This window comes from Zootoca vivipara, chromosome 10 (assembly GCF_965207765.1).
Source record: "Zootoca vivipara chromosome 10, rZooViv2.hap1.1, whole genome shotgun sequence".
NCBI lineage: Eukaryota > Metazoa > Chordata > Lepidosauria > Squamata > Lacertidae > Zootoca > Zootoca vivipara.
In genome coordinates, this window is record NC_142593.1 from 20074653 (window position 1) to 20092204 (window position 17552).

Consider the following 17552-nt stretch of genomic DNA (forward strand, 5'->3'; position numbering starts at 1 on the left):
ATTTACTCGCCATCCTTTCCCCACTGCAACACTGTGGTGAGGAGTGGAAACAAACCTTGGCTTACCATTGTGTTTTGTTAGGAGAGAAACAAACCACAAATGCCTGTCCTCGCCTAACAGCAAGCCAACCTCTGGTTTGTTTCTTCCCCAGTGTGCTGAGGTGGGGAGCTTTGTGGGGCCTTTTCATCCATGTGCACTAGCATATTGCTTGTTTTCTTTAAATCAAATTTTAATTTCATTTAAACTATGTTTCATTTCAAGTATGGTGGGACTTTATGAAGTGGTATGCACATCGGGCCTGCAGGTGATTAATGTTCTTGCAAAAAACAATAATTCTGATATTATTATTTACTACTACTACTATTACAATTTATGCTGCATAGAAACTAATATGGGCTGACTAGGAAATAGTAAAAGGTAAAGGGACCCCTGACCATTAGGTCCAGTCGTGACCGACTCTGGGGTTGCGCGCTCATCTCGCATTATTGGCCGAGGGAGCCGGCGTATAGCTTCCAGGTCATGTGGCCAGCATGACAAAGCCGCTTCTGGCAAACCAGAGCAGCACATGGAAACGCCGTTTACCTTCCCGCTGTAGCGGTTCCTATTTATCTACTTGCATTTTGAGGTGCTTTCGAACTGCTAGGTTGGCAGGAGCTGGGACCAAGCAACGGGAGCTCACCCCGTCACAGGGATTCGAACCGCCGGCCTTCTGATCAGCAAGCCCTAGGCTCAGTGGTTTAACCACAGCACCACCTGGGTCAAGGAAATAGTAATGAAGCATAAATCAAATGTTGAATCAGTTGGGTTTAGGTCTTGACACATTTTGGTATAAAGCATCTCTCCATATGTGTGTATGTTTGTGTGTGAATGGGGAATAGTAATTGACAGATGAAGATGCAAATTGGTGATCGTCTCACAGCTCACCTCCCCAATTGTGGGTGTATATTTTTGCATCATTTCCTCTTCTGTAAGCACACAACTTTATCTAAAACAATATTCACATTACAGTGAGATGTTTAAGGGAACAATTAACTAAAACTTAGAACGAAAGACAGATTTGCATAAAATGTGCATGCTGTCTTTTATATGTATAGAGTAGGGTTGTCATACGTCCTGGAATTCCCGGGCATGTCTCGTTCAGGCTCTGGCATGGGCAACCCGGGCTCTGGTGTGGACTTTTACCTCTTGTAATATGGCAACCCTAGTATAGGGACAAATATATAAGTATTTTATTTTAAACAGAAATGAAGGACATCTCGATGCCATGGGGTAGATGTGATCTGTGTGCCTGCCAAACCTGCTATCCAAGAAGTAAACTGTTGGTGGGCATCTTCGCAATCCCTGTTCTCCCTTCTTAAGGTTTTGTATCTGCAAAAGGCACAGCCCTTTAAATGGAAGATTGCAATCTGCAAAGGAGGACACATGGCCATCCCTCGATCAAGGGAGGTCCCTCTAAGCTTGCAGAAGGATGTGTATGTACATAAAGCGCCATCATAATACAAGACCTCCAAACACTTGATTTGCATTGGCCTCTGCAAGAAGGGAGCAAAGTTTTTTATCCCCAGGGACCAACACAGTTGGCAGTGATCTAGCAGACTTAACCAGGTGCTCCTTGCAATGAGGGCTTCCTAGACACAACTAACTCAAACTGAAACATCTGTTGCACTCCTGGTGGCTGCTTTCTCCTAGGCAGAAGGGCAGACTCTGCTCGATGATTAATATTCACATAATATTCCCCTCTCACATATGTGACATCTGTGAGCTGGCCTCCGCCAGTTCCTGTTTTGTTTTTTTGTCTAATATACGTGAAGTATGCTGCTATGCTGGAAGCTGGGTGGGGTAGTGTTGAATTTCCTTAAGGAAGTGGGCAGATAAGTCCAGGGTTTTTAACTCAATGTTTTCTATATGTGTGTGCAACTATAAAAGCCAAACATTGTTTGGTTTCCCCTTTCCTGGTATGTCGTTATGAAAACAAGAAATCTGCCAGAGATCTAGGAGGGAAGTTTCACTTCGTCTGTAGCATAGCACAAAGATGTTGGTAAATGCTTTTAAACTGGGAGGAAAGCCCTCTTTCATGGTCATCTTTTAGAAAGCAAAATGCTGCCAAACATGTGGATAGTTGCTTCTTAAACAAGGAAGGAGGCACCGCAATCACTGACTGAAGCAAGGTAAAAGCAACATCAACAGTTCTAGGAGTTGAGTCTGCAGATTGCTTACAGCAAGACTGGTATGTGTGATACTGAATAGCTTTCTGTCTTGTTTGCTTGAAGAACTTGTTTTCCAATATCCTTTAGACTTGTGGGTAATCTCCAGGTAACCTTTTTTGTGGACAGTTTGTGGATGTTGTACCAAGCTATGCCATTTTGTGGGCATTTATAATATGGTTTTCCTAATGTATGCATAGACTAGCTAAAAACATGACCACTTTAACTCCTTCTCACTCATGTTTCTTTGTGGTCTCACAATGTCCCCTATGCTCCCCCCTTCAGTTCCTCTTTACTTCTTTGTTCCAGTCACTCTAGCCTTCCTTTAAGACCAGGATCTTTTCATGTTTTCACATTTTCTTACTTGCCGAGCCCTACTTGTTAGATTTCGCCTTCCACAGTCCATCTGCTCTTCACTTTAATTCTGCCTCTGCTTTATCTAGCTCCAATACTTTGTTCACCCTGACAGTTCCCTTGTTCCTCCCTTTTCCTCATGTTGCATTGGAATTTAAGAGCTAGAGACCTGTTTATTGTATTAATACAGCTAATGGCATTGGGTTGCATCCAACAAAGTCATACAATGCAAGGACTTTCTGCCTCTGCAGTGGGACTTCCTCTGCCCTCACCTTCCCAAATCTGTTTTGGGGTTCCCTTAACCACCAATAAGAGATTTTTGGAGAGAGTCCAATGAAGTCCCATTGCTGGCTTAATCCCTTGTGCTGACAGAATGACTTTGTTGGATACAACTCCTTAGAATTATTTGCTTTTAAACACACACACACACACACACACACACACACACACACACATTCCCTCTCCCTCCCCCTCCCTCCCTCTCTTTCTCTGATTGTGTCTTATCTCTATCAATCAATCAATTGCTATACACCCTCCGGACTTAGAAATGGTGATGGAGCAGGCTGCCACTGAGTTCTTTGCAACCAAGTAAATGAGCTGTAAAACCTGCCTCCTGCTTCTGGAAACACCAGAGTTAGACAGGTCTTGCCACCATCCCCAAACCGAGTAGTCTATGAAGCCACCTTTTTATTTTTTGCTGCTCATACCAGCCACTGTGTTTTTGTGTGCTCAGGCTATAGCATTTATTATTTGTAGGCAGATTAGCAATACTAAAAGCAGGATAAATACTGTAACTGTTTTCTCGCAGTAATTGTTGCTAAAGATTTCAGCACAAATGCTTGTTCAAAAATATTAAATAAAACCACAATAGAGCAACTTGTTGTCTTCTTAGCACTAGCTTTGGAGAAGCTGTGAAAATACAACTGGTGATTGGAAATTCTGCTTTTATTTTTTGGCTCTTCTAATGACAGGTGTTGTATACTGCATGTGCCTTTATTTGAATACAGTGAAATCTCGTGTTACGTACCGTTCTCCTTGCGAACGCTGCAGGTTACGAGCTTTGCTAACCCGGAAGTAGATTCCCCTTGTTGTGAACTTTGCCCTGGGATGCGAGTGGAAGTCGTGCGCTGGCAGCATGGCAGCAGTGGGGGCGCCATTAGCGAAAGTGCGCCTCATGTTACGAGAGGCTTCGGGTTACGAACGGACCTCTGGAACAAATTAAATTCATAACCAGAGGTACCACTGTAGTTCCATGCAGGCACATCTGATCTGCGTACACTCCACACAGAAGTGAATTAAGTCCCTTAGAATTGTTGCTCAGTTTGGCTGTGATCCCAAGTACACTTAGTTGAAAGAAATTCTCCATCAGGATTGAATAAAACTCTCTGATGAGTTGGGCTTCCGTTGATAATCCCCCGGGATGCTCTGTTTTTGTTTTAATGGCATTTGGGAAGGAATGCGTGTTAGGAAGCTGGCAAAAATGTTTGCAAAGTGATGTAGTCTTAGGGCAAATATGGTTAGGTTATGGATAAGTTTCTCTGCATGGTTCCATGTGGTTAGGATTGCATTGAACAATACGTATAATTGTTCAAATGAAAACTCATGAAGCTACTTTGCAACAGATTACTGTGTTTCAGTCAGGGCTGTCTTAACCATATCTGGCGCCCTGGTGCCAAGATCTCTCCGGCGCCCCCGTGAGTGAGACAGGCAGGAGGGGCGTGGAGGAGGCAGCCCCAGGCTCACACTCCCTGTGCGCCTCCAGAGAGCGGCCTGAAACCGCTCAAAAACTGAGAGGCACGGAGGAGGCGGCCCCAGGCTCCCGCTCCCCGCGCGAAGCTCCGGAGGCGTGCAGGGAGTGTGAGCCTGGGGCCGCCGTGCTGTGCCTCTCAGCTGTTCAGGTGGCCCCAGGCCAGCGCTCCCTGCACACCTCTAGAGAGCAGCCTGAAGCCGCTCAACAGCTGAGACAGAGGCGTGGCAGAGGCAGCCCCAGGCTCGCGCTCCCCGCACGCCTCCGGAAAGCTGCCTGAAGCCGCTCAACAGCAGAGGCGCGCGGAGGCAGACACCAGTGTTCGGCGCCCCTTCCGCGCCCCTGATGGCCAGGCGCCCTGGCGCCTTGCGCCACCCAGCCCGGGCCTAGGGACGGCCCTGTTTTCAGTACAGCCTACTTTGCAGGAGGAGCCTGCTTAGAGCAATGGTACACCTAGCCAGAGTGGAGAGCTATGATTTTTGTGCCCCCCGGGCCTGCGCCCTTGGTGGGGGCAAACCGAGCTGACCCTAGGTACGCCCCTCGAATGAAAGAAAGATTGGAAGTAATACTTTCAGCATCTAAAACTGCCTGCATTTACATTTGTAGGGTGGAAGCATACCTTGATGATTGATCCTAACCCCCCCCCCCCCAAAAAAATCTACAGCTCTTTAAACCTTTCTACATAATATGCTTTCTTCTTTCCTGACCCTAGAGTTGTGATAAGATAAAGGGCACATGATCATTTCTGACGGCTTGAATAGTTATAAAGATTTTTCTTGTTATAAATTCTAAAGGTCTCCTTTGCCATGAGTGCACATTGTTCCATTTTTCAAGAGGGTAAATCCTCTTTTCTAGGAGTCCAATCTCTCTTTGCCTTTCCCCCCCTTCTCTCTCTTATGTGTGCGGGAATCTAGCATGGACACATTTTGAAAAGAAGAAGATGTGAGTGTAGTGTGGAATAGTAGAAGGTGTTAAATCTATTTAGATAGCCAAAAGAGGCTTTGTGGTCAAGTGTTAGCAGCAACCAGTTTAAGAGTTTAGTTGTCAATTAAAAATATATATTCAGTTGCAAAGGTTTGGTTCAGATAGAATGCAGCCACATGTTCAGCCTGGGGCCTGTCCGTTCTGCACTCCCACTTTCATGGAAAACTGCAGGTTTAGAACCAGAGGGGGTGAGCAGGAGTTATGCCATTTTTGAAGGAGCAATGCCATGGATTAAATAAAGTGCTATATATATATATATATATATATATATATATATATATGTATGTATGTATGTATCCCCCAAAAGTAATCAAAGTGCAAACACCCAAACAGTGCTTGTGTATACAGTGGTACCTCTGTTTAAGTACACATTTGGTTCCGGAAGTCTGTACTTAACCTGAAGCATACTTAACCTGAAGCAAACTTTCCCATTGAAAGTAATGGAAAGTGGATTAATCTGTTCCAGACGGGTCCGCGGAGTACTCAACCTGAAGCGTACTTAACCCGAAATATGAGTGTAATTGATTCTGGAAGTCCGTACTTAACCTGAAGCATACTTAAGCTGAAGCAAACTTTCCCATTGAAAGTAATGGAAAGTGGATTAATCCCTTCCAGACGGGTCCGCAGAGTACTTAAAACTGAAAGTACTCAAACCGAAGTGTACTTAAACCGAGGTATGACTGTATATGACTTTGTAGTCTTTTCCTGTTAAATCTCTAAATGAGGCTCTTGGAGGATCATTAAATTGTAGAGTTGGAAAGGGACCACAACGGTCATCTAGTCCAGCCCCCTGTAATGCAGGAAACCTTTTTGACCAGTTTGGGTCTCAAACACACAACCCTAAGAGTAAGAGTCTACGCGCTGAGCTACCCCACAGGCTTGATGCATTTGCTATAGTATTTGTACTCCTTCTGCATCTCAACCCCATGTTTCAGTCCATTGATTTGAAGGCGTATAAATGAATAAATGGCATCTAACATTGTTTGTATGCACCCTGAAATTATTGGTTAAATTGGGGCAGTTGGATATGTTGGGCATAAAGTAAAGCAGTACCTCCATCATCTCTAGTGCTCCTTCTTCGAAATGTGCAGCAAACTCATTGGGATGGATCCTGTTTCTAGGGCGCAGTGTTCCCAGAACGCTGATTCTGGATTATGTTGACACACTGCTTATTTAAAAATACTTCTACAATCCTATTCCTGGAGAGGAGGAGGTAGGCAAAAGTATACAAACACAGAGCTATGCAAAGCTATTCTATACTGAGTTTAGTAAGAAACTGCCTTCTACAAGAAGAGTGACTTTTCCAGAAATTGTTTTTAATTCTTCTTATAAAGAAGTTCATTATAATCCAGGTTTTCAGTTGTTTATGAAAAGTTTTTTGAATATATTTAAGCTTATTTTGGTACATAAGGAGCTGCCTTATACTGAATCAGACCATTGGTCCATCTTGCTCAGTAATGTCTACACTGACTGGTAGCAGCTCTCCAGGTTTCAGCCTTACCTGAAGATACTAGGCATTGATCCTGCGACCTTCTGCATGCATATAAAATATCTGCCACAGATCTGCAGCTTTTCCTCTAAAAATAAAGCAAGATTCCAGTCCTCATTGTTCTGAATTAAGGACTGATTCAATTCCAAACATAGAAAGCTGCAATTATATTGAGACACAGACCATTGATCCACCTAGCTGTGTGGCAGGTGCTCTCTTAAGATTCAGACAAGGTTCTCTCACAGTCCTACCTGGGGATCCAGGGGTTAAATATGGGACCTTTTGCCTGCAAGACATATGGTCCATCACACACCTTGATCTCCCCGGATAGGTAAGGAAGGATTGTAAAGAGAGGACACTGTACATCTTTGTGCACCCATCGAGAAGTTTTTTTCGTGGGAGGGAGTGTGCTCTGAACATGCATGGGGGAACTTTGTGTGTAGGTCCTTCCTGAGAAAAGGTTTGTTTTCCCTTGTGCATAAGTTCAGGAACATTTTCCCCTTTGTGCCCTATTAGAATTCTTCAGAATACATTTCACAATTACGAAAGATTTTGCTACAGCGTTTTTTGATGGCTGGTTATTGGTGATAGAGCGTAGCAGAGAAATGTTGTTTAAATATGTTCATTCCGTATCGGAGAGGAAAACATTTTTGTGTTGTGTAATGGGCATGGAGAGGAGGAGAGGATATGCAAATGCTTTGTGCATAACCCTCTGGCTGATGTGATCCAAGCAGGATTTTGTGTCGGGCAGACAGGTGGCCTAGCTCATCCAAGGAAAGTAAGTAGGTCAGTTGGCATTGTTAGCATGCTTTGATGTATAAAATTGGCAGTCTCGCTGAGATCACGGCCACTATTGCTTCTTCTGAGGTTTCAGACCCATGTTCCCTAATGGACATTTGCTAATACTGTACAGTCACAAGTATATACTTTTAGGATATTGTTATTAAAAGGAAATGCATCATTGGCCTATATAAGATGTAGGAATTGAAATGGAGAATGTATTTTGGAATAGGGCAAATTCTCTGATGTATTAGCCAATCATGTTGGTGGTCTCCCCTCCCCCTCCCCTGCAAGGCTTTAGGCCATATCTAAGCTGTTGATTACGCAAGGCCATAGCACAAGTTGCACCTCTCCAGACAGGTATATCATCACATGGAATGGCAGTGCACCAGGACAGCGTCACATGGTTTGACATTACCTTGGCTGCATGCGAGCCAAAGGAGTGTGAATTGATGTAGATGAAAGTCTCTTTAACCTGCACACTGGAGGCCAAACCTTCTGTCGGCTGCATCTTGTACTTAGCTCGAGGCCATCCAGTATTTAAGCTAGGGAGGAAAGTTATACAGTTGTGATTTCAAAGCAGGGTGGATTTGATTTAAATCAAACTGATTTAAATCACGATTTAAATCACGATTTAAATCACTAGTCAGTAAGGCTTGATTTAAATCATAGTTGATTTAAATCATAAAGACTAATTCTTGCTGGTATAACTTTATTATGCAAGTAGATGAAGATTTTTAGAATAACAACTTTTCATATTAGTTTTTTTATCCCCAGTTTAATAGGTTAATCATTCATATTTGGACAACTTTACTGTTGTACTTAGGAAGGAGAAAAATAATCATTACCTTAATAATAACAATTTAAATAGATTTATTCAACTGAAACAATAACATTTCAGCAAATGTTATTTGCTTAAACAAACATCCATGTTTGTTAACTAATTTGGCTAAACAAAAACAATATATATATATTTTAAGAAACTTAGACTCTCAGCCCAGCCTACACATGAAAAACTTAAATACTGTCCAAACAATCAGAAAAATATTGTTTCTATTCTATTCACTGAACTTCTTGAAACTTAGCACTGAAGGGGTTGCTTCTGTATTCATAGGTTTGTAGAACAATAGGCTTAAGGTCTTTTTCTCAACTCTGTTCATGTTATAACATTTTTCCTGTGAAGAAGAGGCATGTGATCTCTGTTGAGTCAAATTCAGTTTTGAGAACTGCAAAAGTAAACCAAGCACCTGTGATAATATCTTGTAGGCAGAGAAACTGCCCAATAATCTTACAAAAACCTCTGGAAGAGGTGAATGGATTAATGGAATTTATTTACCCCATAAATTAAACATATACAACCTTATACTACATAATTAAAAAAACTAATCTTTATTTCATGATGGAATAACCTTTGGATGGTAATATTCTTTCCTCAAAAAGCATTTTATTTTAAAAAATCCAATTTAAATAAAAAAAAATCGATTTAAATCAAAAAAATCCGATTTAAATCAAAAAAATCCGATTTAAATCCAAAAAATCCGATTTTTTTGATTTTTTTAAAAAAATCATTGATTTTTATCCACCCTGTTTCAAAGCAAGGTCTTCCTGCCTCTTGGCCTTAGAAAGATTCACCTTTTTTCATTTGGGTGTGGCTGGGGAGAGAACCTGTCTCAGGTGGAATTAATCAAGCTAGCAGCAGTAGGAGCAACAGAAGCAAATATAGCCAAATGTCAGTGCTGGTTATAGGTGACATTTTTGAGGCTTTTGGCACCACTTTAATAGCCAGAAGCTCTAATTTTTATCTAAAATAAAAATCGAGATGGACTATGTTCAACAGAATTCAGCTTTCATGTGCAGGATGCTACTGTTTTCAGGATGATTAAAACTATGGATCACATGATCTTTCTTGAGTGCATATTTTCCTGCACTTTCTATGACAGCCCTGATAACGGAGAATTAATAGGCACCAGCCACAGTTAACACTAGCTAGGTTTACATGTTAATAAGGAGGCCAGCTTAATACCGATGTTCAGGTAGCCCTTAGCAATGGCTAACTCTAACAAGGTGGACTTGCACTCAAGAACGGATGAGCTGCGGGAAGAAGTAGGGGATTCTGCATCTCACCCCCAAGAATGATGGGGCAGTGAGCCCCCAGTATGCATTTTACAGCATGTCAGCAAACGTTAAGGCTATAATGAAGAGGTTTCCTTTTAATAATGCTGTCAGGTTTGGTGTGTTGAAACTATTTTGATTCCACATGTTAACGGTCTCTAGGATTCCCATTTATTATAAAAATAAAAATCTCACCTTGCGTGGAAATGGATTTCATGCTTTTGTCTTGGGTGTAAAGTACACTGAAAGAAAGAACGAGCCTTTTTGGTGCCTGTTTGCAACAGCTGTTATATGGTGAGAGCTTCTGTTACATGCAAAACAACCATGCTGCCAATTTCTTCTTAAAATACCATCTTCTTAGGAGGAGGATGCTTTTAAAATGCTTTCCACTCTGTTATGGAAATAAACTAGTGTACTTCCAGTTTTATTGTACTGGTATATTTTAGTTATGCAGTGTATATCCACCTTTTCACTGGGATGTTTAAGGTAGCCAACAAGCTGACTGCAGCCCTATGCACATCCTTTCAAACTCTGTGAGACTTGGTTGTGAGTAATCATGGATGGATCAGGCTGCCCTTAAAGTATTAGATGAGAGTCAGAGTTGAACAACAACAACAACAACTTATTATTATTTATACCCCGCCCATCTGGCTGGGTTTCCTCAGCCACTCTGGGCAGCTTCCAACAAAATAATGATGATAATAATAATAATAATAATAATAATAATAATAATAATAATAATAATAATTTATTTATACCCCGCCCATCTGGCTGGGTTTCCCCAGCCACTCTGGGCGGCTTCCAACAGAAATATTAAAATACACTAATTTCTTAAAGATTAAAAGCTTCCCTAAACAGGGCTGCCTTCAGATGTCCTCCAAAAGTCTGGTAGTTGTTTTTCTTTTTGACATTTGGTGGGAGGGCGTTCCACAGGGTGGGTGCCACTACTGAGGAAGCCCTCTGCCTGGTTCCCTGTAACTTGACTTCTCGCAGCGAGGGAACCGCCAGAAGGCCCTCGGTGCTGGACCTCAGTGTCCGGGCAGAGCGATGGAGGTGGAGACGCTCCTTCAGGTATACTGGACCGAGGCCGTTTAGAGCTTTAAAGGTCAGCACCAACACTTTGAATTGTGCTCGGAAACATACTGGGAGCCAATGCAGGTCTTTCAAGACCGGTGTTATGTACTCTCGGCGGCCGCTCCCAGTCACCAGTCTAGCTGCCGCATTCTGGATTAGTTGTAGTTTGCGGGTCACCTTCAAAGGTAGCCCCACATAGAGTGCATTGCAGCAGTCCAAGCGGGAGAAAACTAGAGCATGCACCACTCTGGCAAGACAGTCTGCGGGCAGGTAGGGTCTCAGCCTGTGTACCAGATGGAGATGGTAAACAGCTGCCCTGGACACAGAATTCAACTGTGCCTCCATGGACAGCTGTGAGTCCAAAATGACTCCCAGGCTGCACACCTGGTCCTTCAGGGGCACAGTTACCCCATTCAGGACCAGGGAGTCCTCCACACCAGCCCGCCTCCTGTCCCCCACAAACAGTACTTCTGTCATGCCAGGATTCAACCTCAATCTGTTAGCCACCATCCATCCTCCAACCGCCTCCATGCACTCACACAGGACCTTCACTACCTTCACTGGTTCTGATTTGAAAGAGAGGTAAAGCTGGGTATCATCCGCATACTGATGAACACCCAGCCCAAACCCCCTGATGATCTCTCCCAGCGACTGCATGTAGATGTTAAAAAGCATGGGGGAGAGGACAGAACCCTGAGGCACCACACAAGTGAGAGCCCAGGGGTCTGAACACTCATTCTCCACCACCACTTTCTGAATGCGGCCCATCATCCATAACAGTTCCATCTCCCTTACCAGGAGACCATTTGTCTGGGTTCGAGGCGTTGTTTGTGGTGTTGGGTTAGAGACAGAGTATGGATGTTGCTAGTGTACTCTAGCCCCTGCTGCGTCACAGCCTCCCTAACCAAGATGCCAGAGGTAACCTTGATTATGGTGTGGCGAGGGCAAAGAAACCTTACTTCTGCACCACCACTATATCTGCAAGCAGCTGACCGGTGGAGCTTTTCTGAGTGGTGAATGGGCTTTTGTCATCTGGCCAAGAAAGCATTGAAGTGAAGGGGAGGTAAGTAAATTAATTTATCATTGTTACCCTCTGTCATTATGGAGCTCCCTGGCTACTTCAGATGATATTTCCTGCACTGCTTTTTCTGGAAATTTAGCATGCCAAGTAGATGTTCTTCAGTCTTCTGCGAAGGTTATCTAAGGCAGCACTAAGATTCAGAATACTGTTATCTTTAGTTCTGGAGGCTGCTGAAAGCTCTTATTGATATGTGATTAATCTTGATGGTGAAGGTACAATCACATCAGCATCTCTCTGATTGAGAGTAGCAAGAGCCATTTATGATGAGCTGGAGGGTGAAAGGAAAGCTCAAATAGAGTTGCACTTAGTTGATTAAAAGGCATTGTAGAAGCGAAGTCCGTGAAGGAGAACTGAACACCTGGTGTTCTTTTGATGCTCGAACAAATGTGAGGTTTGTTGAGCATAGACGTCTGTGTTCACCCCTGGGAGGAGTAAGCATTTAACGGAGGTAAGAGCATTACCCTTACAAGCAGACTTAAGAGAGGTGTGTTTTGATTATTAGATTCATGTTTCAAAAGTACAGTGGTACCTCCGGTTATGAACTTAATTCGTTCTGGAGGTCCGTTCTTAAGCCGAAACCATTCATAACCCGAGGTGCACTTTCGCTAATGGCACCTGCCATGCTGCTGGCGTGCGACTTCCACTCACATCCTGGGGCAAAGTTCGCAACCGGGAGCATCTACTTCCAGGTTAGCGGAGCTCATAACCTGCAGCATTCGCAAGGAGGACGGTATGTAACACGAGGTTCCACTGTAGTGGTGGCTGGTCTGCTGTTGAAAAAAATGGCTGCTTTATTTTTTGGGGTGCTGAAAGAAAAAGAGCTGGAATAGAAATACGTCAAACATAGGCCTGGTTTGTTTTTCAGTTATCGTGGTGTCTTTTGAAGAAAAAGGGCAGAGGAGGATGATCAAAAAGGGATCACATGACTTTCGAAGCTCTATAAGTGAAAAAGCAAACAAAAATTCTTGGCAATAATCAGTAGTCTGCTCCATTTTCCGACATTAGGTAGAAATTGCAAATGAAGCACAATCAAATGTGAACAGCAGGTTAGAATGTCTGGCAGCATCACCATGGGGAATGCAAATGACCAGAATTCTGAATTATGAAAAATATTTTTCTTTTGTTGGCCTTAGCAGAGTCACGTATCTAGGAACTAAGCCATATATGGCCATATATGTACTGGCCATTATAAAATATGCAGCACAAAAAGAGCTACATGAATGGACTGGTGACAAATAAATCTGGGAGAGAGAAAAGTTCCATAAATACCAAATTAGATCTTGTCATTCCTTGAAAGTGCTATCCTTTACACCACTTAGAGATTTTCTTTGAATATATTTTATTTTATTTTTATTAATAAAAAATACTTCCATGCTGCTATTCATTTAAATAATAATAATCAGAGCGGTTTTCAAACCTTACAGCGGAAACAATATAAAAAATTTTAAACCAGAGATCAGCTAACTTTTACCGTATATTCCGGCGTATAAGACAACTGGGCGAATAAGACGATCCCCAACTTTTCCAGTTAAAATATAGAGTTTGGGATATACTCGCCGTATAAGAAATACGACCCGGTGTATAAGACGACCCCCCGACTTTTGAGAAGATTTTCCTGGGTTAAAAAGTAGTCATACGCAGGAATATACAGTAAGTGCTTTTAAGTGAGTGAATAAAAATCGATTTACTCGTATTTGTGCAAGCAGGACAGGAGTCGAGCTTTTGACATGATTAAGCAAGACTTTGGAGAGAAAAAACCCATTTGTCTTATTCTTCCCAATCAAGAATTTTAACATAGTTTAGGCACTTTTGGATGATACTGGTTTTATAGACCTATTCCAGTCTGCTTCTGGCCCTTGCTGTTTTGATCCTGTACAACCTTCAGAAGCAGGCCATTTTCAGCATGTTCAGTTGATGTGTGACTGCCGATACGTGTGTCATTTTGGACCCAGAAGATGGCAGAACAGGGACAGAACAGAACGGGGCTGTACGAGGGTGGGGCAGGCTTATGCACACTCTGCCAGCGTGCAGACACCACGCCAGGCACCCAACCCCCACGCAAATCAGAGGTTGCCTGTATATCGTATTTTTAGTTCAGGCACCAAACTGCACACTAGTCACATATGGGAAGGGTTTATGCATGTTATGTGGCTGTTCCCTTTTGGATTTTCCAAAACCATGACTTAAAACAGATCATGAACTTTTTTCTGAATGTTACATAGAAGAAGTAATGGTGCACATTCTCCTCGTAGTTCATCTGGTCCTTATAATTGATGCGGTTCGTGTGCGTTTTGTGTCAACTCAACTAGCAATATAATCGTTTGACTTAAGCTTTTCATCTGTTTCTCTCTGGCTAATTTCTGCTGTTTGTTAAATGGGACTGCAGCCAAGCTGAAAATTCATCACAACTGTTGGCTTTGTTTCTCAATGTGTTGCGTATAAACGTTTGTGGATCATCTTAGCAGAAAACTGAAGAAAATTTCAGAGAGGTGAAGGGTGAAAGAAAAACTGGTTTATTTCAATGAAAACTTGCCTCTTCTTTACTTGGTTTTTACCCAGTTGCAGGTTCTGTGTGCTTGAGAGAAACACAGAAACTCTGGTCATGCCTGCTGGCTTGTACTCAGAATACACAGTTTTTAGGACAATGGGCAAAGAGAGAGCCTCATATGGTCCCATATGTTCTCTGACATATTTTGGCTGGGAACCCCTAACAGACTGTGTAGGCAGGGAGACCTTTTCTCAAGTTCCAGGCAAAAATAATTGTGCTGTGTTAATTCCAGCCTATGTAGAGGAGTATTATTTTGGGGTCATCAGAGAAATGTTCTCCTCTTGGATTTAAATGAGTTTGTAGTTTTTCTATTCCTTTATGATGAATTAGCTTCTCAATTTCTTGTTTTTGAGTAAACTTTGGATAAATGTTCACTTACCTTGTACCTGAACCCTTGGACTATAAATCTGAATGAAACAATTCATCCCTAGAAATTTTAAGTGATGTGGTTTAATGAGTAGGTTACACGGTCGAAAAGAACTACCAAGTAGAATTCTTGAAATATTATTTTTTATCATTTATTAAATTTTTATACCATCCTGTCTCAGGGCTGTTAACAACACAAGGTTACAATATATGAAGCACAAAATACATAATAAAAATATTGAAAGCACAAGATGCATGATAAAAATAATCAGAACAATTAACAAGACTCATGTATGCACACTAATAAGCAGTACAAATATGTCTGGCTCAGCTGTTGGTCATGAAATACATCTAGGTCACATTGTTCCTTAAGTGCAATAGTGGATATGTTTTGTTCCAAAGCCCACCATCTATAGTAGCAGTTCTCAAAATATCATCCCCGTGAACCATTGGAGAAGTGGGGTGTTGACAGACCACTTCATAAAACTTTTTAGTTCTACAAATCAAGGCATGTATACAAGTCAAATTTTAGTAACCACAACCTTACCTTTTTATATGGGGAATATGGCTGTTTTTGCGAGCTTAGTATTCTGTAACAGTACCCAGGAACCAAACCTTCACTTAAGTTGCGGGCTTACTATACTGTACTGCAATTCACATTTCCAGGGATTTTCTTCTTCTTTCTATAACTGTTCCTGTTCAAAGTCTGAAGGTCACTAAATTGCTTTTAGAACTGGACCAGACTCTTCTGGAATATATTTATCATTAATAAAATTTATTCAGTGCTTGATTGGTTTTTTTAAAAACAAAATCAGAGCAAAACCTCTAAGTAAGTTTTAAAAGAGAATTAAATTATCAGCAAATAAAACTATATATTTTAAGTGACAGGGAAAGTCTAAGCAACCAAAAATCCATTCATTTTACCTCACTCTAATCTTTATTGAGGGGTGCTGTCACAAAGTCCTAAACATCTGGATGCTACTACGTTCAGGAAGTCTGGGCTACTCTCTAAGGCTCTAGAAAATATTGTCAATAGTTAGAACTTTTTGTAAACCGTATTTCTCCAATACAATTTATTGAGCCTGTACAGTGGTACCTCGACTTACGAGTGCCTCGACTTCCGAAGGTTTCGATTTCCAAAGTCCGCTAACCCGGAAGTATTTTCGCCATGCGCACAGTCTGCGCAAAGTGCAAAATTGCGCTTTGCGCATGTGCAAAAATGGACACTTCGACTTACGAAGTTTTCGACTTCCGAAGAGCGCCACAGAACGGTTCGCCTTCGTAAGTCGAGGTACCACTGTATATGGGTGCATGCGCCTTAGAATCTGCGTGCATTCTCACAGATCTGCTATTTTACTTCTTAAAGAGAGTGTCCTATATAGTTTGGCTGAATGTCTCCCATTCCATTGCCCCAACCCTCCCCCTCATTGTCTCATATTTGCCTTAAGTCAGAGGTTTCATCTTAAGCTGAAATGAATGTTGGAACTGTGGTCTTTCTGTCAGTTTCCACTCTGGTTGGAAAGGCCCTTTGGAAAAAAAGCAAAACTAATTCCAGATGAGTTCTAAAAGGCCACACAGCACATGTGGTCTCTTGTGCAATTACACTTAAGTCATTTGTACCTAGGCTGTAGGAGAATGGAGAATGGCTTAATTTGATGATTTTCCAAGCTGCTCCTTGAAGACCATTGAATTACACAGGCTAGCAGTGGAGATCTTGTTTGGAGAATGGCCAACTGGCAGCCAGAAAATCCAAATTGCCTCTTAAAGGCAAGCACCTTCATTTTAATCTTCCTTATAGCTAGCTTATTGTAGCTGCTGTTTGTTGAATTGCCGGCATCTTTGCAAGACTTAATGAGACACCATACTTAATATCACAGTTGCAGTCATCTAATTTGTTCAGCTTTTGGCAGTCAGGACAAGTCTTTTTTAAAAATTTTGTATGCCTCCTTTCTCTTCCTTTTGCCGAGTTCATTACTATATTTCTGGTGAAAATATGGTAATAGCAGAACCATTCCTGCCGTGCGGCAGGGTGAATGACCTGATTCAGGTGGTAGGTGGTATAGATGGGCAGAAACTAGTTTAAAAAAACCTGTTAGCCTTGGCAGGTGGTGCAGAGCATTTGGGGCATGTTTTAGACAGCAAAATATATTTGGCCAGCACTGTGTTAGTGTTGTGGTGTCAGGAAGAGAGTCCTGTCCATGCCCTGTCACCCTCATCACTGGAAGGGTGAAGGGGCATGGTTAGGATGGAATTAGCTCTACCTAATGAATCCCTTTAGGTATGTCCAAACCACATATTTTATGGTTTCACTTCCAAACTAACAGGCATGCAACCATATTATGCTTACAGACAACTCCCCACTTGCATGTGATCTACTTGAACATGACTGCACACACATGCAGCACCGTGAGCCCAGAAGTGGTGGGAGAGAGCTGGAAAGTCCATGACTCATGAGGAGACCCTCCCCAGAGCCCGAAGAGGGCATCCTCTAAGGACTGAGAAGAGGGTCTCTTCATGAGCTGCATGTGCAGCAGGCCTTCTAAAAGCTGACACGCAGCTTAGCGCAGCAGCTGGTTTGACTTCGTTTGTGTTCGGCTTTTTACAGTAACATTGATTTCAGAACAACATACAAGTAAATCATAAGACGCCAACAACTAGAAAGAGACAATAATCAGTAACTAAAAGCAGCAGCACCAAAACTAAAAAAAAGCATGCAGCCTTAAGTTGTGTTGAACCCAGTGATGTGCTGCATTGAAAAACCATTACGTGTTCTTGTTCATTTCCCTTTAACCGCAGGATTTGTTTCCTATTGC

General features: G+C 42.2%; 1 protein-coding gene across 3 annotated transcripts in view; it reads left to right on the forward strand.

Moving 5' to 3' along the window:
* MCC (MCC regulator of Wnt signaling pathway) overlaps positions 1-17552 on the forward strand; it is a 203847-nt gene that overhangs the window by 83051 nt on the left and 103244 nt on the right. The window contains exon 1 of one of the 3 annotated variants that reach the window (XM_035099857.3): positions 2007-2038. The exons of the other annotated variants lie outside the window; for them this stretch is intronic. Within the exon in view, the coding sequence (XP_034955748.2) occupies positions 2033-2038 (6 nt within the window). The 5' untranslated portion in view covers positions 2007-2032. Of the gene's footprint in view, positions 1-2006; positions 2039-17552 lie in introns of those variants that run through there. 3 annotated transcript variants of the gene reach the window in all.